General features: G+C 46.7%; 1 protein-coding gene across 1 annotated transcript in view; it reads left to right on the top strand.

Moving 5' to 3' along the window:
• Positions 1 to 705: 705 nt before the first annotated feature.
• The window catches only part of RPS6KA2 (ribosomal protein S6 kinase A2), a 161533-nt gene continuing 137861 nt past the window's right edge, over positions 706 to 24377 (top strand). The window contains exon 1 of the mRNA XM_081250651.1: positions 706 to 1019. Within this exon, the coding sequence (XP_081106777.1) occupies positions 921 to 1019 (99 nt within the window). The 5' untranslated portion in view covers positions 706 to 920. The remainder of the gene's footprint in view (positions 1020 to 24377) is intronic.

The following is a 24377-nucleotide window of genomic DNA, read 5'->3' as shown; positions in this document are numbered from 1 at the left end:
GAGAGCCCCAGGGGCCAAGGGTTGAGGAGAGGTGCAGAGCGCACGTGTGCAGGCTCATGGTGCACCCCTCCACCCTTTTGTTCCATGTTCTAGAAGTGTTTGCTAATCAGCGATTAAAGTTTTGTACAGCACAGAAGAGCATGATTCCAGGGTGCTTTAAGGAAAGAAAACATGACACCCCAAGCTAGAAAAAAGCCCAACAGGCCAATGAAGTAGAACAGAGAGTAGGCGACAGGCACAGCTGAGCCGCCTCACCGCTCACCGCCCGCCCCGCGCGGCGCAGCAGTCCTCCGCGGGCTCATCAGGCATGCGCCGCCGAGGGCGCTGATTGGCGGAGGGGGCGGTGGGCGGGGCAGAGCCGCAGAGAGCAAGTACTTGGAGGCGGGTGGGGTGGGGGGGAGGAGAAGTGAGAGCCTGGGGCTGTAGGGCGGTGGGCGCTGATTGGCGGTAGTGGCTGAGAAGAAGGAGGTGGGCGTGGCTGGGCGCGCCGGCGGGCTCTGATTGGCGGTAGTGGCGGGGGCCTGTTCCTCCCTGGGCCTGAGGAGGAGGAGGAGGAGGAGAAGGGGGAGGAGGAGGAGGGAGAGCTTGGGGCGGCGGACTCTGATTGGCGATAGTGGCGGAGGGCCGGGCGGGGCGGCAGGTGCTGATTGGCAGTAGTGGCTGGGGGCGGGGCGGGGCGGGGCTGCCCGGGGCTGGTCCTCGCAGGCAGTAGGAGGAGGAGGAGGGAGCGCTGGGCCCCCGGCCGCCGTGGCCGGCTCGGCCTGCCCTTTGTGACCGCAGCCCGCGCCCCGTGCCGATGGCCGCTGCGCCGGGCTTCCCGACCGCTCGCGCCCGCAGACGGACCTAACCCCGCGCGCCTGGGATGCGCCGGGGATGCCCGTCCTCCGGCCCTGCGGCTCCTCGCGGCTGGGCGCCGGGCGATGGAGCTGAGCATGAAGAAGTTCACCGTGCGCAGGTTCTTCTCCGTGTACCTGCGCAAGAAGTCGCGCTCCAAGAGCTCCAGTCTTAGCCGACTCGAGGTAAATGCCCTCGCCTCTGAGCGCGCAGGTACCCAGGTCCCCGCCGCGCCCTGGAGGATGCTGCGGGTCTTGGGGCCATCCCGAGCCCTTTCCTATTGTCACATGCACGGTCACCCTGAGACCCATGTCAGGGAGTTAAAGTTGAAAGCTGGTCCGGTTTTCCTAAAACCGAACGTTATTGTTGGGACTTATAACTGGACCGGTCCTCGGGTCCTCAACAGGGACTAAACTTTGCCCCCATTGAATTTCTAACTAATTTTGTTCTACGCTCTGCGCAGGGTTTGGGGTAGTCGCCCTGGGTGCCCACAGGGGTGCTCCGGGTGGGGAGGGCTTTTCAGCCCGTGTCGCTCGCTATGGCACCTCAGAAGTCCCAAGTACAGAACCTGCCCAGCCCCACCCTAGGCTGGTGTTGATCGGGTTTATTTTGCCTTGACCCAGAGCCACACAAATACTACCATGTAGTGTAGATTGTTCGTGTATTTGAAATCAGTGTAGAATTGACAAAAAGGGATTTTTTTTTTTTTAAAGGCAGCAACACAATTTACTTGGACCAGTCTGAAACGGTGCTCAGTAGTAAAGTGCCTGATGCAATATCTCTGCAGCTCGGGGTTTGATATAGATTCGTCCCGAAAGCCTGAGGACCCTGAAAATAGTGTCCTTTTCTCGGGTCCTGCATCATGTCATCTTCAGGTTTCCAAGTCATCTGTGGACGGTTCTCTAATGTGTTTTGTATTTCAACAATCACATCTTATTCTCTTCATCCCAGTGTCCAGAGTACGTGGTTGAATGAATCTATAGATGACCAAACTGTGAAGCATGTTTAAGTAAAAAAAAAAAAAAAAAAAAAAAAGACATTGTGGGGTTTGGGGGGAGGGGGTGGGAGCTGATGACACAGCCTAGAGATTTCTTTTGACATTGCTCTCGCCTGTGCCACAAGGCTGGCACCTATGGAGGTTTTGATGTGTTTTTTTCTAGCGAAGTCAAATCAATTGGAACAATGTCACATTTTTCATCTTGAGTTTCTTTGTCCTGGCTGCCATGATATTAGATACAGGCATGGGTTCTGCAACAATTAAGAGGGCTTTAGGGAAAGCTCAGGAATAGACATGAAAGCAACAGGGAATTACTTGTTTAAAAAGTTTCTGTTATGATATCACTAAATCAGAATTTTAAGAACTAGGCTAGGTTTCTGAGGGTAAAACATATCTTTCAAACAAATACAACTATTAATTAAATTGTGGAGGAGGGCTTGCTTTAAACCTCATGCTGACAGAGATGAAGCATAAGTTCATCGAGATAAGTCATTTTCCTGGGTCTCAGGCACTCAAAAAACGAAAGTGGATGAGAATAGAAACTCAGAAGAGTATTCACCTTTATACCTAGTATGTCTTTATTCATCGAAATGCCAAGTTTATTATTCAGCTCCTTGTCCCCTTCCATTTATTGTCCTTGTCAAGGCGAGGCAGTGAACTCCCGGAGTCGTTTAAGAAGAGGAGCATAAACACTGGCAAACCCGTGGGGGTCAGGAATCCTCTCTCAGCACGATATACTCACCTCTGGTGTTCTGGTTTGCCAAGGAGAACCGGGTTGTGGAAGTGCCTCAAAAATATATATAATAGGAACCAAGTGTTGCTTAGAAACGATGTTGCTTCAATGTGAAAATAAAATTTCTGTATACAAAATAAAACTATAAATAAACCATCAGCTATGCAGAAGGTCAAGCTGACGAGGAAGAAATGTAGTCTGTCAGCATGTGGTCAGTGAGCACTTCGTCTGACCCAGGTGCCTGTGCTGGGGGCTGGACAGAAGGTCTGATAAAGATGCCCAGCCCTGATCCAGTGCTCTCTTCTCTGCAGATGCTCTCAGCAGCTGCTTGCAGTTGATACTTGTGAAAATCCAGGTAGACATGTGTTACTATCCTCATTCTACTGCTAGGGAGGAAAAACCCTGAGAACAAAACCTGAGAATCATGCTGAACACCGAACAACTAATTCACTCTGCAAGTGTTTACTGAGAACCTCCTATGTGTGCAGCTCTTTTCTGGGCATGGTAGGTCCAAAAAATGTAAGACGTAGCAGCCCTGGCCTCATGGTGCCTCCACCTAGTGGGGGATCGAATCAGTGACTGACTGACCTGTGCTTCAGTCCAGTAAATTCCATGTTCCTGCCCGGCTACCTTCCATCATTTCCCAAAGAAGCCTGTCTATTCGTTTGTATAGTCAGAGCAGATTATAGACCAAGAAGCACTCACCAAAAATTGTGAAATTTAAGAAGCAGGTTTGTCAATAATTTGAGGTTGAGAAATAGGACATATAAAGTACTTAACAGGGATATGTACAAAGTCCTCTGTTTGGACTAATGAAAAAGATAACTCATTTTGTAAAAAGAAACCTGGTTATTTTTAAACTCTTTCTGTGAAATTTATATTTTAAAATATACACAGAGACTTTGAAAATTTTTGTTTTCTTTACATTCAAAATCTAGTGATATTAACAGGAAAGTAACAGTACTTACTTTAAGGTTGAAACAGTATCATCTTTGTCAAAAAGACTTTTAGGGAGAGGATTAGTGTTTCACACTTGCTTTTAAATTTGACTTGACTTTCCAATCTAGAACTCAGCACTCTAACCACCAGAGAAGCCAGGTTGTTTGATCAGATTTGGAATCAGTTTATGAATTACATCTTAAATGCTTTTACAGTGTATCAGCATTGCAGCAGCTGAGACGGCTAGATCTTGGACTCTGGCAAGGATGATTTGGGGGGTTTCTAAAGGCAACTTGGATGTCTTGCACAGATTTCTATGTGCATGGCCTAGAATGGTTTCAGGGCTCAGCGTCTGCCAGACCCTCACCCCCGAGAAAGCTCTGATATCAGGTCATTGACAACATTGCCTGCGAGCCATAGTACCTCTAGAAGGTGTAACCATTGCCTCATCTAACTGTCCATTTCATAGATGAGAAAATGGGGCCCAGGGAAGCAAAATGACTTGCTTATGCTCCTAAAATGTTTGACAGGGAGTTCTTTACTATAAGAGCATGTACTGTTTATTATTAATTTTAGCCATTTCAGGTTGCATGGTTATTGGAGTTTACCAAGTATTAGATGATGCATGAATGAAAGCTATTACAAGTTTTAAAAGAAAACTACTCTAGGGGATATTTTGGAATGTGCTTCATAACCTAAAGTTATTCTAGAAAACCTTTTCTGGAAGTTAGAAAGTTCCAGGTGAATTTGGGCTTTGCATCAGATTTACTCAAATTGGATTCTCACTTCTACCTCTCACAGCAGGGCAGTTCCTTAAACTCCCTAAGCCTCATTTTTCTCCACTGTGAAATGGGGATGGTAATAGTTCCTGCCTCTTGTGGTTAATATGAGGCGTATGAGCTACCATATGTAAAGGCTTAACGCGGAGTCTGGATGATAAAATCAATAATCAATCATTGTTAGCTATGGATATTGATAAAATATTTCCCGGGTTTATTGATATTTTTCATATTGTTTAGTGTCTGCTGGTTCTGTCTGAAGCTGAGGTTGCCCCTACGGCCTGCGGAACCCATGGCTTGTGCTGTCTCCCAGCCTGGTAATTAATTAATCGTTGAGGCGCCCTTGCTGAGCGCCTTGGGGAAGAAAAGGCAGAGATCAGTCTTCCCAGGCTGGATTCCAGCCTGTTTCATTCGATAGGACTGGCCCCATTTGCTAAGATGACAGCCCCAGTCCGTCATCTGGCTGGGATGGTGATATTCCTTTTCCTTATCTTGCCTGTCACCCTGGGATCTGAGAATGCATTACAGTGCAGGTCCTGGAGCCGCGGCACCCAGAGCTCAGGCTGCTTCTAGAGTCAGGACCTGCCCCAGCGTCAACGTCCTGACTTAGCAGAGCTTTGGGAAGGAAGCCTGCCTGCTCATCCCTCAGTAGCCCAGGAAAACCTCCAAAGTGTGAGCAAACTCCAAAGCCTAGCCTTGGGGCTGGGGAAGGTTGAGAGAGGTTGGCCAGGAAAGGCTTGGGAGAAAATATTGGGTTTCAATTAGTGAAAAGTGCTATTGTTTACTCGGGGTAAGATTTATCTACCCATCTGCTAAACGTGTCAGTACTCAGTGTCGGTTCATTTAGGGAACACGTATTTTGCTTGAGGTTATCGCCAAAGACGGGAAGTTGGTTCTCTTTGTTTACCTATCATTTCATCTGGTTTTGACATTTTTACTGAAAGACAGTTGCGGGTGGGTGAGAAGGACAAAAGACAAGTCCTCTCTCTGGGGTATTGATGGTGGTAAACTGTTGAGTGGAGGAGAATTTCATTTATTTAGTAGCTCAGTTATCTACATACTCGGACTTTTTAGTGTAGACCATGTGCATTGTGCAAAGCAGTTGAGATATAAAGGTCTGATCCCTGCCCTCAGTGAACTTAACGTCTAGTGAGAGAGGCAAACACGTAAATGGAAGCCCCCTATGTAGGGTGTAAGTCCTGTGAAATTATTGGCATCATTGGCATTCAATGGTCTGATTACATCAATTGTCAATTTGTTCCGATTTCCAACGCTCACAGATAATCAAGCATTATCTATGTGCACATGGGCACACATGAATATATTTTAATTGCTTACCCCTTTTTAAAGGAAACATGGTATCCTAATAAATTAAATGTTAGGGGACTCTTAGCAAACAGAGCAGTGTTGGCTCCGGTCATGAAAAAAAAAAAAAAGAAAGAAAACTTCCTGGAAAGTTGAACATTCAAGCTTATTCTTGGTCCTTGACTGGTAAGCTCTTCTTGATATTAGGAGGTTTCCAGGAAAACCATTTCTAATTAAAATAATTTTCAGGTAATTTCAGTAAATACACCCTAAGAAATTCTGTGTTAATCCTGATTTTGTTGGGCTTTTGGATAGCAATAACAACAACAGAAAGTCAGAGAAGACCACAAGAAATAGTCCCTTTTAGTGAATACTTAATTTGCTTATTGTTTTGCTTATTTGTGCTTTGTTCTGTTTTGAAGACACTAGACTTAATTCCTTATTTGTGGTCTGCCTTATCTTTGCAATTTCATTACATACTTTTCTCTCCTTACATCCAAGAAAACTCCCCAAAGTACTGTTTCTTATTTAAAAATATGTGAAAAGACAACCCAAAATATTACTTCACCCCCCCCTTTTTTTTTTTTTTTTTTGCGGTACGCAGGCCTCTCACTGTTGCGGCCTCTCCCATTGCGGAGCACAGGCTCCGGATGCGCAGGCTCAGCGGCCATGGCTCACGGGCCTAGCCGCTCAGCGGTATGTGGGATCTTCCCGGACCGTGGCATGAACCCGTGTCCCCTGCATCGGCAGGCGGACTCTCAACCACTGCGCCACCAGGGAAGCCCATACTTCACCCCTTTTTAAAAAAATTTATTTTATTCAAGTATAGTTGATTACAATGTTGTGTTAATTTCTGCTGTACAGCAAAGTGATTCAGTTATACATATATGTACATTCTTTTTCATGTTCTTTTCCATGATTGTTTATCCCAGGACATTGAATATAGTTCCCTCTGCTCTACAGTAGGACCTTGTTGTTTATCCATTTCTATATATAATCGTTTGCATCTGCTAATCCCAAACTCCCAGTCCATCCCTCCCTCACCCCTTCCCCCTTGGCAACCACAAGTCTGTTCTCTCTGTCTGTGAGTCTGTTTCATAGATTCACCCTTTTTTTTTCTCCACCTCTTTGACCTATCCATTCTGAGTGTCTTCCACCACACACCCCGATGCAGCAAAGACTATTTATGTATATTTTTCATGCATTCAGAAATACAAGAATAAAATGAAATCACACTAAGTAAAAACTGGAATATCTGTCCACATCATCTGATTTGCTGCTTACCCAGGATTTCACTCTGTTTCTTGCATGCTGGGTGGGCGATTTCCTAGATGTGGCAAATTTATAAGTGGGTAGGAGGCCTCAGAACCCTGAGGCAGGGAGAGACCAGGGGCTTGAGCAGGAGGTGAAGAGTGAGCCTTGTGAGCCGAGGATTAGTCAGTGCAGGGCTCCAGTGGGGAGTGCCGCTTTCCAATGTAGGCAGACTGGGGGTGAGCTTGTTCTGTATGAAATCCAGTTGGTAACCAGCAGTTTAGCCAGAAATGTTCTTCATCTTTGGTCCAAGCTTCTGTGCTTGTTAAATAAGTAAAGCCAGTGTAGCACTAAAAGCATTCTCTAGAATGCTCTGCCTTTATTTCCGATGACGCTGGGTTCTGTTGTGTTGTATTTTTCCCCCAGTGTCATATGTTTGCTGATATATTTTCACTGGTAAAAGCTATTAACTTAAACTCAAGTAGGAATTATCAACAAATAGTCTGTTAAGCTACAGTGTGATTTAATCAAGCAAATGGCTCAGGCACAAATGTATTCAGTATAAAATATTGTTCATCGTATCTGATTTGCAGCTGTGTAGGAAGCCTTTCCTGCTGATGAGTTGGCTAAGGAGACGTAATGGTGGTGCAGCTATACTTAAACCTGGGAACCTGCCCCCTGGGCTTTGGGGGTGACTGCAGTGGCCGCATCTCCGTGGTTGATCACCAAGTGGGCAGGAGCCAGTGTTCGGGACCACCGAGATGCGCACTGACAAAGCTCTCCTCCCTCAAACTTTAGCCCGGCTCCCCGGCCCCTCTTTTCACCTAGGCCGGACCTTGGGCTTCTGTGTCATCCTTGCTGAGCCTGCAAAACCCGGTTTAGCAAGAATTCTGCTGAGTTGATTTAGAGAGCACCCCTATCCATCCTCGGCGTTTGATCACCCTCTATATCTGGTCCAGTTCCCCATCCCCACATCCCCAGGTGAGATGAGATGACCCTGACCTGCCTTCAGCTCAGTTTAGAAGGAACTGCCCTACCCCACCGCCCCTCACCTGCCCCTTGGCTGCAGATCCCCACGTGTCCTTCTTGTGTGGGGTCTGAGCTCCATCTCATCCCCCCTGTGGCAAGCCCCACTACAGTGGTCCCTTGAATAAAGTCTTCCTCACCGTCTTTAACAAGTGCCAGAATCACTTTGCTTGAGCAGCACCTATCATTAGTAATAATTTGCATGTGTTCCTTGAGATCTCTTAACGGGGGTCCCAGGAACACCACTGATCAGAGAGCCCTACTTGATTCCAACCAGCAAACACTCAGCAGCCGACCTTTCTCCACGAGCTTTGGTTTGCAAAGGTCCCTAGGGTCTGCAGGCCGCCCTCCCCCTGAGAGCCCCAAGATTCTGTCCCCGTGGGCCAGGCGGAGGTGCTTTCCTCCTCTCCCTGCATTGGGCCCCCTTCCCCGGCCCGGGGCTCCCACGCTTCCTCCGCTGGATGTGCCCGGATCTTGCTGGCTACCGTTCTCCTGGCCCCGGGCACTTCCCTCGTTCTCCTGCTGGCAGCCCCACCAGGCCACTTCATGCTTTTGAGCTCCTATCTCCTCAGCTACAAAACAGGGATTCCCCCGTGGTAATGCTGTGTCCTCAGGTTATTAAATGCTTAGAAGGTGAAATGGGCCTGATCAGGGAGGAGTTCGCCCTTGGCATTCTGTGATGTCACACAAAGCTGGCTTTGATTGGACCCCGTGTGGAAGGGGGTTTGCGCTACATTTTGGGGGAAGAAAGCTTTCCCTCCTCTGCCAGCCTCCTCTCCCTCGCGCTTCTGAGGACTCGTCTGTTTCAAGTTAGTCCTGGAACCACGGAGCTAGCCTTCCTAGGTTGTAGCTACGCTGAGGTTCCTGGGAGTGATGCTCTCATCCCTGTTGCTGTCGCTTTAAACATAATTCATGGAAACAACAGCTCTCGTAAAGCTGAGAGGTTCATGCTCGTGCTGTTCCTGGTGTCAGCCCTACAGCCAGGGGCTGAAGAACCGGTAGAAATGATCTGGCTTCTTAGGGAGAAGAACGGCTTTTTTTTTTTTTGCGGTACGCGGGCCTCTCACTGTTGTGGCCTCTCCCGTTGCGGAGCACAGGCTCCGGACGTGCAGGCTCAGCGGCCATGGCTCACGGGCCCAGCTGCTCTGCGGCATGTGGGATCCTCCCGGACCGGGGCACGAACCCGTGTCCCCTGCATCGGCAGGCGGACTCTCAGCTGCTGCGCCACCAGGGAAGCCCAAGAACTGCTTTTTCTTTTGGGTGGTCTCCTCTCCCACGTTAAATTAATAAGATTCAAAACCACAAATCAGAGGAGTGTTTACTTTGTTGGCCTGCGTGTTTCCTCCTGTCGCCCAGGAAAAGAAGGTTCTGAGTAAGACTGAGAAGCTCTGAAAAATCTGCCTCACACGCTGGGGTGATTTGGGTGCCGTATCATCAGTCTTGGGATTTTCGGGTGGATATTAGCCAGACCTCGCGTCCGGGACCTCTTTGACGTGTCTGTGCAGTCAACGTGAGCCGTGACATTCTTTGAGTCAGGACACCCAAGCCACACCAGCCTGCTCGAGGTAGCTTTTACTCCTCAAAACATGCGGTCAGATCTTTAAGGAAAAGGGACGGAGGGATTTACTTTGAAAGACTCTTCTGGAACGCCTGCGGCGGAAATGCTCCAGCGACTGCTTAGGAACTCGCTCATTCAGGCCCCAATTCTAACACTTTTGGCCCAGGATAATTGCCAACTTTCCACAACTAAGGAAAGTTAGTTATATTATCTAATATAATATTATATTAGATATAATATTAACCTGCAAATATATATTTAACATGCAAAATATAGTGTGGACAATCACTTTCTAAGAATGAAAAACTAAGAAAGCTTCTTATTCTGAAAAGTGAGTAGAACGCAGATCGGAGAAGGTGCTCTGGAGAGCCTTGGCGGGCGGGAGGCTGGGGGTGCAGGCTGGGAGGTCAGCGGCAGAGAGGAGCCGCGAGAGCGGGACGGCTGGGCGGGCTCTGTGCCCCGAGACCCCCGAGCTGCGCGGGCAAGGGGGCCACAGGAGGGACACTCTTGCCTTTGACTTGCTGCAGTGACTCTGTTTGGCTGACTTTGAAGATAAAGTAAAGAAAAAAAAAACAGAAAAAGCAGAAAGGAGCACTTCGTTTGAGAACACCTTCGGCTTCTTGCATCCTGCTTAGTTTGTAATCAGGTTAGGGAACAGGGCAGATGGGCTGCTGGAACAAGGTTGCGATTATTGCTCCCTGCCTTCACCCCAGAGAACCCCAAGAAGCAGCGTGAGGTTGGGCGTGACTTTTGTATTTCTAGATCTCAGCAAAAAAGAGAAGGCGTGAATTTTTTAAATATATACTTACATTCTTAATAGGATTCCCCTTCATTCTCTCTCTTTTTTAAAAAAATAGATTTATTTATATATTTATTTACTTTTCTGGCTGTGTTGGGTCTTCGTTGCTGTGCATGGGCTTTCTCTAGTTGCATTGAGCGGGGGCTACTCTTCGTTGCGGCGTGTGGGCTTCTCGTTGTGGTGGCTTCTCTTGCTGCAGAGCACGGGCTCTAGGCGCGCGGTAGTTGTGGCATGTGAGCTCAGTAGTTGTGGCTCGCGGGCTCAGTAGTTGTGGCTCATGGGCTCTAGAGCGCAGGCTCAGTAGTTGTGGCACATGGGCACAGTAGTTGCGGCATGTGGGCTTCAGTAGTTGTGGCTCATGGGCTCTAGAGCGCAGGCTCAGTAGTTGTGGCACACGGGTTCAGTAGTTGCGGCACGTGGGCTTCAGTAGTTGTGGCTCGTGGGCTCTAGAGCGCAGGCTCAGTAGTTGTGGTGCACGGGCTTAGTTGCTCCGCGGCATGTGGGATCTTCCCGGACCAGGGCTCGAACCCATGTCCCCTGCTTGGGCAGGCAGATTCTTAACCACTGCGCCACCAGGGAAGCCCCCAAAGGCATGAATTTTGATGTGTGACTCAGTTAAGACTTTGCAGAATCCACCCCGACAGAGATGTGAATAAAAATGTTCAACCTGGTCAGAAGATGCTGAAGCCCATCTGTGAAGGGTCGGTGTGCAGGACAGCTGGGGTACTTAGAGCCCCGTCTTACGCCTTCATCAGCGTGTCCCACTTTCTTCTTTGACTCGTTGCTGAGGTTCGCCACAGTGGAACTCCAACAGTGGGTGTAAGGAAGTGAGACTGATTTGTCAGAGTGAACCGGCTGTAGTCGCTGTGTATGTGCATGAGGATGGGGTTTATGCTCAGCGGGGTGACGGACATTTGCCCAGACCATCACGGGAGTGGGAGCAGCACCTGCGATTCCTGCCAGTGCCTCCACTTCCCACCCAGCTGAGTGAGCTCGGCAGAGCCCCTGTCCCCCTCCGTTGGACCCTCCTTCCCTCCACCCAGCCTGTTCCATCTGCGGCCCCCCGCTCCATGCACACCCTCCTGTGACGCCTGCCACTCAGGCACCTGGCAGCCCACATCCATCCACCTGCTTCCATTCCCAGCCTCCCCCTTGGCTCTGAGCTGACCCGTGGCTTAGATTCAGGACCATCACTTTCTTCCGAAGATTCTGGCCTGCCGCACTTGGATTTGGACAGGGGAGATCTGTGGGAATTGGGGAGAAGTATTCATTGCTGTGTGGCCCAGGGTGGCATGGAGCCCGCTGCCGGAGTCGGAGCCTGCCAGGGCGGTTCGTGTTCATCACACCCCATCTCCAGAGGAGGGTGCTGGGCAGAGAAGCCACTAGAAGAGTTCCTCCTGGTGGCCTGGGCTCTGTCACCCATTTCCATCAAGTTCTGGGTTTAAGGAAGTTCACTGAATCACAGAGCATCCCGCGGGGCCAGGCTGGGCCCGGGAGCTGCATGCCACCTCCGCTGTTGGGGAGATACCCCTGTCCTCTCTGAGGGCATCCTCCCTGTGGACACTGCCCGCACCTCCGCGCGAGCTCCGAGCCGAGCCTCGTTGCTGTGCGTGAATTTGCATAAAACCTTCTTTAGCCAGCTTGTGGTTGGTCTGGGACACGTCAGGCTCGGCTCCGGTGGCTCTGTGTCCAGGGACAGCTGTGGGTGGCTGTCAGGACCCTTGCCCTGCCGTGTCCCGCACGCGTGTTCTCTGTGGTGCGTGCCTTCTGGGTCAATGTGTGTGAAGTCTGTGAAGGTCTTCTCGGAACTTCTGTCTTAGGTATTAACTGAACATTCACCGTGTGCCTGGAGATTATCTGTAGGACTTGAGTTTAGAGGGTTAAAAAGTAGGAAGAAATGGCCTTGACCTAAGACTAATTGTGGCAGACTAAAACCTCTGTAGAAGTGAAGTAACAAAGAAGCCATTACAAAAGCACACACCCGCTTGAGGTAGGCCCACATACGGCAGTTCACAAACTGCAAGTCTGCTGTTTGGCGTTTAAAATCTTCCATAGAAAGAATGTCTCATCTACATTCACAATATAGCTGAGAGAGTGTCACCTGCAGGAAAAAGTATGGAAAAACAAAAGAAATCATTTTCATCCCTTAAAAAATTTTAAAGCAGTAAAATATCTTCGAAGGGTGAGAAACTGTCAACATTTTAAAAGCAAATTCAGAAATTTCAAAATGTTTGAATACTGGGCTTCCCTGGGTGAAAAACTGTCAACATTTTAAAAGCAAATTCAGAAATTTCAAAATGTTTGAATACTGGGCTTCCCTGGTGCCACAGTGGTTGAGAGTCCGCCTGCCGATGCAGGGGACACGGGTTTGTGCGGGAAGATCCCACATGCCGCGGAGTGGCTGGGCCCGTGAGTGAGCCATGGCCGCTGAGCCTGCGCGTCCGGAGCCTGTGCTCCACAACGGGAGAGGCCACAGCAGCGAGAGGCCCGCGTACCGCAAAAAAAAAAAAAAAAAGTTTGAATACTAGCAATTTTTAAAAACTGAAAAACGCTAAAAGTCAAGGGGGCTTTTATTTTAAAAGCCGGTGCTTACAGAGGAATAGGGTTAATTCCAGGAAGATGGCTTTTATGACATCTTGAAGCAATTTCTAGTCAAATTTAAAAGCTTTTGACTTCCTAATGTTGAGTTTTGTGATGCGCGATTTCACTTTAAAGCCTACCAGCCCACGACTGTGCCCTAGCTCTTGAGAGGGAATGGAGTGCCCTCCTCCCAGGAGGAGCCTGGTTCTCTGAAGGATTCCCTCTGTGCTTGGGACCTCGGGCCCCTTCCTTAGGGACACAGTGGCCGGCTGGGCGCCCTCTGCTCCCAGCGCCACGCCTGGGCTCGCAGCCCGCGGAGCACATGAGCCTGCGCCCCTGCAGGAAGGCCCTGGAAGGCCCCACCTGCGGCCCCCAAACCCTGTACCTGGCGGGCCGATCCCTGTGCCCTGCTCCGCCGTCCTGGGCGTGTGGCCCAGGCCGGGGCAGGAGCAGGACAAGAAGGACGGCCGGCCTCCGGGGACCCTGGGAGCAGGTGCCCGAAAGCCCAGGGTCCAGTTTGTCTTCCTGGCGTCTCTGGCCCCGAGCAGCCCCCAGCCCTGAGAAGGAGCTCCACCCACCCCGTGGGGAGTGTGACTGAGACGACCCCGCTCAGGAAACAGGAGTGCCTTGCTGGTTGCTGGCTGTGCAGGGGCTTAGCCTTTGCCAGTGACGTATAGTTATTTCTCCTGCCTTGGCTTCACACCTCACCCTGACCCGCACCACAGCCAGCTAGGTTGTTCCTGCCTGTGACACAAATGGCCAGTGGGGTCAGAGGAGACCCCACGTTTCTGTTGCTGCTCAGCCACTTAGTTCTTGTGTGGCTTCTGCAGGTGGCCAGCTAACCCTTCCTGAGGCTCAGTTTCCTTCTCTGAAAATTGGTACAATACCTGCCTGCAGGATCTAGCCAGGAATAGATGGAATGGCCTGTCCACGGGCCCCGGCGGGCACTTAGTTAAAAAAAAAACAACAACTCCATGTTTCCCATTACACTGCAATCTGTTTACGAAATTCAGTCCTAGCTTCCTGCAGCACTGCTTCTAGCCTGTACACCAGCCTCAGGGTCCGGCACACCAGCCTCAGGGTCCCGCACGCCGGTCACTGGGTCCCGCACGCCGGTCACTGGGTCCCGCACGCCAGTCTTGGGTCCTGCACACCAGTCTCGGGATCCTGCATACCAGTGGCAGCCAGACGTGCTGCAATCAGGGGGTTTCTTAAATACAACATCAGAAGCATTAGTAAAAAATTACAAATGCCACTTAAAGTGAAGGGTTCCAGGCAGAGGCACTCACATTTCAGGACTGGACTTTTTCCTGACTACTAGATCAAACTTCCCTTCCAACCTAGAAAATTTAGGTGCCTGCTTTTCATTAAAGGCTTGAAATATAAGGAAAGGTTCTGAAAGTTCAATACAAATGGACAGCTCCATTTCCTGTGGCTAAGCCTGCTCTCTGAGCCCTGATAACACCAAACTGCTGCTTAGTTTTGAAAGGTAATAGAGGAGTGGGAGTGGAGGAGAGAGAAGGGGGGGAAACAGAGAAGGGAAGAGGAGGGGAGGGATGAGTGAAAGAAACAGGGAGGATGCCGGCAGCAGAGGCCAGGAGGGAGCAGGGACAGGTGGGAAAGACACAGAAAGAAAGATGCCTTGAGAAGGAGGGGGACTGGCACTGAGGAGATCTGAGGTGGCCGCTTAGGGAAAAACACCAGCATGTGGGAAGCAGTTACATCCAAACTGTAGAGTCTGGGCGCCCTCACCCCCCGAGCGTGAAAGCAGCACACGCCTGGCCCTGTGATAGACAGAGTGTCACCTGTGGACTCCCCAAAGGTGTTTCTGACTCAATTAGAGTCATAGGATTAGACACAGTCAAGAGGAAAGGGTCAGCGAGCAGCCAGCAGGGATGCTAGACAGAGCTCCTCACTCTGGTCCCCTTGCCCTGTTTGTAGCTGAGGCACAAGGTGTGGAAAGTTCCAGAGCATGAACCTGGGGTGAAGGCTACGTTCCTGTAGGGGACCCAGAAGCATGTGAAATCTTCCTGCTAAAGAAGAGCTAGGATTCTGGATTCCACCAATGCGCTTGTAGGGAGGACCAGCATTGTCAGCAGATGGCCGAGGTACCAGAAATACTGGAGTCGCGGATTCCTTGCTTATGTCATACCTGGTGGACACGGCAGGATAGGACCGGGAATCTCCAGGCCCTTCTTCGGGGAACAGCTGAAGACGTCCCTCCTGCCGCCCCAAGCCCTCCCTGAGACGAGTGGGCAGAGCCTGGCATCCAGGGTTGAACAGCAAAGAAAAACTGGAGGAAAAAACAAACAGGATTTGGAAAGGGACCTTGGACACACAGTCATATGCTTCACGAATTCACAGAGTCTCTCCTGCAGTTAGCAAGTGCAGCAGGTAGGCAGGGCAAGGTGGCCCTGCTCTCAGAGGATGCTTGTACTTGGGTGACTGGCTGCCCGTGCACAACCCCCCACCCCCTCTCGAGATCCACGTTTGTGCCTTCCCTCCAGCCCAGTGGGGACATCCCTGGCCCGCTGGTGGGGCAAGATGAGTTTTGAAAACGATTTAAAGCTTTATGGAAATGTAGGAAGGTACTGTATTGTCCTCCACACAACAGTGGAAAACATTTCTTAGGAGCCCACAGGACTGATTTTATAGAGTTTTTACAATGTCTGTAAAGAAAGAATCCAGAATGGCAACTTACAAGGATTTGTTTTCCTTCCCCGAATTCTTTGTAACCAACATATTCTATGAATTGAACTCTTTTACAGTCTTATGTCAGCATCAGCAACTCACCTTTGTGTTTGAAAAGACATGGTTATCCGTAATTACCGTTCAAGTGCATTTCATGTTTCCAGACACACATCTGCCACTGAAGTAGTGAAAGATACTCTCACTCCCAGAGCTCTTCCATCTGGGAGAAAAGAAGTAGAGACAAGGGCTTCCCTGGTGGCGCAGTGGTTGAGAGTCCACCTGCTGATGCAGGGGACACGGGTTCGTGCCCCGGTCCGGGAAGATCCCACATGCTGCGGAGTGGCTGGGCCCGTGAGCCATGGCCGCTGAGCCTGCACGTCCGGAGCCTGTGCTCCGCAACAGGAGAGGCCACAACAGTGAGAGGCCCGCATACAGCCAAAAAAAAAAAAAAAAGTAGAGACAAAATCAGGATTAAAATAACTATTATTTTTCCAGCCAACAGATCTTTCATGCACTTTATAGGTTTTAAGGTGAAGGGGTCTGAACCATTTGAAAACTAAATAATACGAGTTTTCTTTCTCAGCAAAGATGAGTTTGAAATATTCACTTTGTCAGCCTGGAGATTAAAATGATCAGCTCTCTATAAATATTTAAGTTTTTATGTACATGTTTTAAACTATATGTGTGTGTGTGTGTGTGTGTGTGTGTGTATGAGGGCACACACTGCATGTGGCGTTTTCCTGGCCACAGTGATTAGCTCAGAGTTGAGCGTGCGGTCCAAGACAGTCAAAATGGGATGTAACTTGGGACCTTTGTTCATCGGCTGTGGAGGAACAAGGAGGCGTGGAGCCTGGGAGCTTTCTGAGACCAGGAGGTCACCCAGCCTACAGAGCAGCCAACACAGAGAGGAGAGCAGAGCTGAGAAAACCGTAGAGAAGGGAGGCTGGAGCCTTGATCAGCCCATGCCTGAAGTCCTTATTACCTGGGGACACTGTGGTTACGTGACCCGACCAGTTCCACGTATTGTTTAAGCCAGTTTGATTTGGGTTTTCTCTTATGCAAAGAGAATCGTCCCAATACACTTACTATCTAATTAACTCTTTACTAGAACCCTAAAAATGAGTACAATTATATTCTTTTCATAGATGAGGCAACTATATTAAAAGATCAAATAACTTGACTGAGGTCATCCTGATAGCAAGTGGGGAATCAGGTATCAAATTGGTTCTATTTTCCTGCAAAGCTTGTGCCTTTAACCACCGTCATATATACTAGACCTAAAATAACACGTTTAGACCAGATAATTCTGTTCTGTTCACACTGGCCAGGAAACTGCTCTCCTGAAGATGTTTTCTGTCTAAAAAAAAATCACAAGGGGATTTGCTTACAAGTTATACATTGTGTTTAAGGTTCAGGCTGCCTTGTAGCAGGTGCCTGGTGTACCTAGGTGCTCAGTTAAAATAAGTGGTGAAGGAATGAGCGTGTGAATGCTTCCTGGCCCTCTCCCGGGGGACCTGAGAGCTCAGTGGGGCCAGCCCCTCCGGGTCCAGGGTTCCAGATGCCACTAAAACACAGTGCTATTGTTGCCTTTGTAATTACAGAAGAGGCATGTCCCCATCTTCCTTTTTGCTCACCTTTTGTGTCCCGAGGTAAAGGTCCCAGTGAGAGGCAGGATGAGGATACTGGAAAGTACAGGTGAGGCTTGTGCTCGTCCCCAGAGGTCGTTCCAGCCTGTTGGCTTCTCTGCCTGGGGGCGGGGTCCTGCTGATGCATGTGTGTTGTTGGTTCATTTGGATGAAGGGACATATGTGGTATATTTAACAGTTTTGCAAATGTAGATAGAATTCTGCCAGGTGGCTGTCTGTGAAGAATAGGGACATGTCGTCATAGGATAATAACATACATTATTTGGAAAATATAATAATACCTTTAAATTTATGTTTCAAGACATAGTAGAAAGACTTTTTTTCAGATTTTCCAGTTCAATTGAGATGGCAAATTGGGAACATTAAAATTAACTTTTTTTATTCATTAAAAAACTGATGTTTTTTAAAATTTACTTTATTGAAGTATAGTTGATTTCCAATGTTGTATTCATTTCTGCTGTACAGCAAAGTGATTAAGTTATAAATATATATTATTATATATGTATGTGATTATATATACATTATAATATATGTAATACATATATATATATTATATGTATATATGTGTATATATATACAATCTTTTTCATATTCTTTTCCATTATGGTTTATCACAGGGTATTGAATATAGTTCTCTGTGCTAAAAACTGAAATGTATTATTTTATGTTTGCAACCATTCTTTGTGTGTTTAGTGGGTCTAAGAATACTTTTGTTCCTTTTCTGACTACTTTTCTTTGTCATAACTATCTCCAGTCTAAAGTCTAGACTATGTAAATAATAATTTAAAGAAATAAGGATTCAAAACAAGTTAGAAGTGGTATTGATTCTAGAAAGAGTATTTTGTTTATTATACTTAGTTTCCTGCTCTTAAAATTATTCAGCCATATAACTCTATGTAAAAATGGATATGCATATATTCATTTTATAGAATACATTTTGTGAAAACACCGTAACATTGTTTTCTTTGCCATTATTTTTCATATACTTTTACATCCAAATTTTTGCCAACACTATCTTTTAACTGTAGTGGTCACATTTTGATAAATTGTTAGAAAGAATTTGTTATATAAAACAATGTACAAAACTATGATATATAAGATAAAGACTCGTGAGCAAGCAGCCTTTTCTACCCTGGAAGTATCCACAAACTTTGTACTCAGTGCATTTCTAAGTGTTTGCCATCATGGAACGTATAACCTAATTGCATCGGATTTTATCTTTTTTAACCGTCAAGAGTTCTTTCCTTTGAATTGTGTCCTTGATTTTTGCTTATACATGATGGACAGCTAATTCCTTCAGAATTCAGGAAATTCACATTAATTTCCTGCCCCTCACTCTGCCACCAGTGTCTGTGTTGGTTTGATTATCTTTTTATTCACAGGGATGAAAACGAGAGAGCCTTTTCATTTTCTTCCATGGTGGTGTCATACTGCTTGATTGCAGAATAATGTCTTGCTTTCATACATTTATTAAATGATAAGCCACACCCTGTAGTAAATGCCTTCATGCTCACAGAGCCATTTCAGAAGACCTTTTTTACATGATATTTACCAGTAAGTATTGCTGTTTCTAGCAAGCTACTTAGTAGTGAAAGATATTGTGTCGAAATAAATATCAAGAGATATAGTAAGGAGAAGGGAGTGGAGAAATAAATTAAAACAAGAAAAAAAAAAGAGTAAGAAGGACAGAAAAAGAGAACAAGAATAAGTGATTTAAAGCTAATAAATTCTCTTTATCTTGAAAGAGTGTAGATGGATATTTTCTGATTACATGAGTATTCTAGTTTGTGAATTCCCCATTTCCAAATAAGTACAAGTTAACAAAATATACTTGGCGCTAAAACTTCTCTGAATAAAACTAAGCTTTTGATAATTCAGAATGTACTTTATGGTGTTTCCATATTCCTAGGTCATCAATATAAATATCCAACATTGTGGTCCAGCACTGTAGCTATAACAATACCGTATCATAGAAAAACGATGGAATCATTTGATCTAACGGTCAAGCAGCTCAGCGGCCCTTCCTGTAATTACCCTGAAAGTAAATTTGAATCAGGGTTTTTCCATTTGTCTATTACACTGGAATCCTGTTTCCAAACATCTCATGCGGACCTGCAGTACATGAAACAGATTTTGAAGAAGAGCCACTTTGGTTGCAAGGGGATGAGAGGGTCTTGGCCTCCCCCCTCCCCCATCGATCTGTGGCCAGATCACAGGACCCCAGGGTCCCAGAGAACCCCAGTTTGAAAAGCAACCAGTCTAGACAAGCAACTAGATAGCAGCCTTGTCCCCTTTATTGTCTCTACACATTAGTCCTAGAGCAAAGTTGACAGAACAGCCTGCTCTCTTCTCTCCAAATGTCAGCAGAGACCAGGTTGGATTTGGGCTGTGACCCTACTGTATATTCCTAAAGCTGTGCTTCAGAGTCAGTCCCCGATCCTAAATTGTTTAGTTATTCACGTTTAGTTCATTTTTCTCTTTCATAAAAGTTCTGTTTTTAAAAAATGTCCTTAGCATCCTGGTTGTTTGGATCTGGGAATAAACATGACTTTACGTCTAACTGTGTATCAGCTGTGGAAGACACAGAATAAACACCCCCATCCAAGAGAGCGGCCACAACTGAGAAAATCTTTGCTCGTAGAGCAGGACTGGAAAGGGGTCAGCAGACCCTTTTTCCAAGCTCTGCAGGGTGGCCTCTATCTGTGCAGGATCCAGGGACATTGCTTTCATATGCCTTTTAGATCTAAACGGTAGGCAAAATGTTATGTTTTCCCCAAGACTCAAAAGTTACTCCTGATTTCATCTCCCTCACAGACGGAAATGATTCCGAATCTGTAACTGGAAATTCTGGATGGGGATTTTTTTTCTTCCATGTACTGATAGACTGTTAAATTAGATGTGAGAATTTTGAGCCAAACATTTTTTTATTTTTGTAGCACCAAATTGGATTAAGTTTTCTTGGATATAGAGATACTTGTTGTTACCACATACAATTAAAGTTTCCAACTTCTAAACTGTGAGTGGTTGTTTTATACCATTGTTAAGGGAGGGTTGTCTATACCCTGGAAACTCTGTTTCCAAAACGTGTTAAATGCCCATCCTAAATTCTCTTGCACTGTCAGTAAGCAAATATCCTGGGAGACTGCTCCTCATACATTCAGCCAGTATCTCCTGGGTGTGTGGGGGGGGCTGTCTTTGTGAAAAATTCTAAAAATTTTCCTGAGAACTGACGCAGAATTAAAATCAGATACATGAGAAGCGTGTACGCTGCTTCGTTTTTTAATGTGCACTTTATGAAAGGTACCAAGAAAGTTCTCCTTTGAATCACCTCAGTAGTTGTTTTGTCCTAAGTTCCCTTGAATACTATGACTTTTTTCTTGTTTCTATAAACAGCTTTATGAGATCTAGTTCACATACCATACAATTCACCCCTTTAAAGTGTACAGTGCCAAGGTATATCCACAGAGCTGTACAACCATCACCACAATCTAGAACTTTTTCATCACCCCAAAGTAAACTCTGGACCCATTGCCCATGACCCTCCATTTCTGCATCCACTGCCCCTCCTTGCAACAGCCCAGGTTAACTGCTAATTGCTTTTACTCACTATAGGTTGGCCTATTCTGCACATTTTATATAAATGGAATCATAGAATAGGTGGTGTTTTGTGACTGGCTTCGTTCATTTATCACAGTGTGTCCACGGTTCATCCATGCTGTAGCAGATATTTCTCTTTATCACCAGATACTCCATTGCATGGTCATAGCACATATTATTATCCAGGAATCAGCTGATAGACATTTAGGTTGTTTCCACTATTTGGCTATTGTGACTAAAGCTGCTGTGAACATTTGTGAACAGGTTTTTGTGTGGACATATGTTTTCATTTCTCTCGGGTAGATACCTAGGACTGGAATTGCTGGGTCATATGGTAACTCTATGTTTAAGCTTTTGAGGAACGTCCAGTCTTTTCCAGAGTGGTTGCAGCACTTTACCTTCCCACCAGCAGTGATCGAGGGGTCCAGTTTCTCACCAACACTTGTTACTGCTCACCTTTTTGATTAGAGCCATCCTAGTGGGTGTGAAGTGGTGTCTCACTGTGGTTTTGGGTTGTGTTGCCTGATGACTAGTGGTATTGGCATCTTTTCATGTGTTTATTGGCCACATCTTCCTTGGAGAAATATCTATTCAGATCACCTTTTATAAATATTAGGTGATTTTTTAACTGTTGGGTTGTAAGAGTTGTTTTTTTATATTCTGGATACAAGTCCCTTACCAGCTATATTATTTGCAAATATTTTCCCCCATTTTGTGGGTTGTCTTTTCGTTTTCTTGATGGTATCATTTGCGACATAAGTGCCATGGCTTCTGTGTTTACCCCGTCACCCCACCATGATTTGCAGTCACTTTCAAGGCCCTTTCCAACCCTGCTTGGACATCCACATTTCCAGTGGGTGTTGTGTCCAGGATATATCTTTTTTTTTTAACATCTTTATTGGAGTATAATTGCTTTACAATGGTGTGTTACTTTCTGCTTTATAACTAAGTGAATCAGCTATGCATATACATATATCCCTATATCCCCTCCCTCTTGAGTCTCCCTCCCACCTTCCCTATTCCCACCCCTCTAGGTGGTCACAAAGCACCGAGCTGATCTCCTTGTGCTATGTGGCTGCTTCCCACTAGCTATCTATTTTACGTTTGGTAGTGTATACATGTCCATGCCACTCTCTCATTTTGTCCCAGCTTACCCTCCCCACTCCCCGTGTCCTCAGGTCCATTCTCTAGAAGGTCTGCGTCTTTATTTCCGTCCTGCCCCTATAGGATATATCTTTGAAGAATTGAATTCACAGGGCCCCTTGATTTTCTCATGTAATAAAGCAAGGAAGGCAAGGGAGACCCTTAGCTTGGTTTCCCCACTGTGAACAGCTAGTTGTATTTCAAAGGAATCCATCTTAACTCCTACAAGTACTCAGGTCTATGGGTCTCAAAAGAAATAGGGTACAGTTGGCTGAAATCTGATCTATTTATTCTTGTACTGCGTCCACCATCTTGTTTTCAAATGGGCAGGAATTGCTAAAACCACAACCCAGGGCTGTAGCTATAACAAAAAAGGATTGAAGAATCTCATGTATGGAGTCTGCCCTGCTCCCGTCCCATCCCAGTGCAAGGGTAGCCTTGCACTGGCTTTGCTTTCATGTAAACGCTAATCAAGGTTTTCAACCTGCAGTAGGGAATCAGGACCCAGAGGCCAATGATCTGATAACAGGTGGTGATTTTGTGCCTTAGGCTAAATTTGTATCAGCCTGCAAAGTAAAAAAGCTTTCTATTTGGGTTGTCATGTCTTTGGCACGGTAAAGCCTTTATATCTCAACCATTGATCATATATTTTCATTTCAGGCCTTATTACCACAGAAAGCAATCTTTGGGTTTGCTCTTTTCAGTAAAATGTGTATGCTATTTTTATTTTTATGTCACCTTTAGAACATCTCAGCTGAATGCATAACGGGGAGTGTATGGGTGTTCCCGCCTGCGTTTCTATCTAAAACGCCTACCCCACAGCCCTTTCACAGTTAGAATCATAGCCTGCATGTTCATTTGTTGCTATAATGTCACATCAGATTTTGAGTGCCTAGAGAGAAAGCATGGTATTTTAAAACTTAAATAGGAAAATCTACTAGAAACTTACAAAGATAAATTCTGATATTTTAATTGGATTAAGCCTAAACAAGCAAGTTTAAGTTCCAAGCCAGAACTTTAGGACCCCGTATTTCATCTTGTTTTCAAGGCTAAGTGGTGACCCAAGGGTTGCCTTTTAAGGGGCATATAATCGAATTAAGGAGACAAGAGTAATATTCTTGCAGTAATTATGAATGCTGTAAGATTTTGTCACATGCATGGCATAAATTACCTATCCTAAATCTATTGTAAATCAACCGTAAGACCATAGGGTCTGCGAAGAAAGAGAAGTCTCTGAGGGCGGAGCTCTTCAGTGATGGAATGAACTCATGTCCCTTGACCCTGGGAACCAGGACCCGAATGCAGATGACTTGTTGCAGGTTGCAGCTTCCACCCAGCCGGAATCTCTAGAGAAAGTCTGATTGGGGGAGGTTTTAGGAGAGGCACAGAGGGGGTAGGATGGCGAATGTGAGAGTGGACGGGTGCTCCGAGTGAGGACACCACGCCGGTGAAGCCCCTGGTGGAGGTGGTAGGGGAGCAGCTGCAGGGAGCCTATGTGCACAGCCCCAGCCGGCGCCCATTAGGTGGGGCAGGCTTGCGCAGGCCTGTTGGTGGTCTGGAGTGACGTGAACCATTGCTTTGCTGGAGAAATCTCTGCGTTTCTTAGTGGTTTGCTTCCTCAGGTCCCAGATGCACTGTGCTCTAAGCAGGCTCCATATTTATGTTTGATCCTCACGACAGCCCCACGATGTAAGTGCTTTTATTCACTTGCCCTGCAGGTGAGGCCGTGAAGGTACCAAATGATTCCATGACTGGCTGAAGGTCCGCAGGACCACGTGTGCATCCCAGCCTCACGTCCAGCTCAGCTGGCCCCAGCCCAGAAGGCCTTTCCATCCTGTCTGACAGAAGTCTGCTGTTTGCACGCTAGTTGAATTAGCTCAAGACGATTTCAGTCCCTCTCGCAGGGAGCCATGGGCCCTTGTGGACAGTATTAAATGTGGAGGTCATCCCTTTATTTGCTTCTGGCTTTTTCCTTTTTCCTTTTTTGTTTTTTGAGTTTTCCACAAGCTCATTCCAAAACCCCCAGATAGGTCACATAAGCAAACCTCTGTTGGGGAAAGTTTTAAGAAGAAAGTAAGACATTTTTCTACTTTTTACTAGTGCACTGTGATGTTCCCATTTAAGTAAACTCTGAAACTTCCAAACACTGATTTTAAAGGAGTTATTTCCTAGACCATTTGTCCAAATCACGTCTCGATGCCAGAGTGTCTGTAAGGGGAAAGTATTAGTACACATGTCTTCTGAAACAGTGTTGCTCACAGTAAAAACTTTAAATTGGAACAGTCTCCTGCTTGGGAATGTTTCCATGGAGGGTTAGTAAGAACAGAGCTTTTAGAAATGTTTTCATTGTCACTTGTTTTTAAATCTTTTGGCGTCTCGTTCCTCTTACTCTGCAGGCCTTCGCCTTTTTCCTTCGTGACCTTTAGGAGGGGCAGGCGTGGGCCCGGTTGGAGAAGTTCTCAGCGACAGCCTCACCCCCTCCCACGTGGACACGTGGCA

Source organism: Mesoplodon bidens (assembly GCF_964165515.1).
Source record: "Mesoplodon bidens genome assembly, chromosome: 12".
In the NCBI taxonomy this organism is placed as follows: Eukaryota; Metazoa; Chordata; class Mammalia; order Artiodactyla; family Ziphiidae; genus Mesoplodon; species Mesoplodon bidens.
Note: the sequence above shows the minus strand (reverse complement) of the source record. Positions and strands in the feature narration are given on the sequence as shown.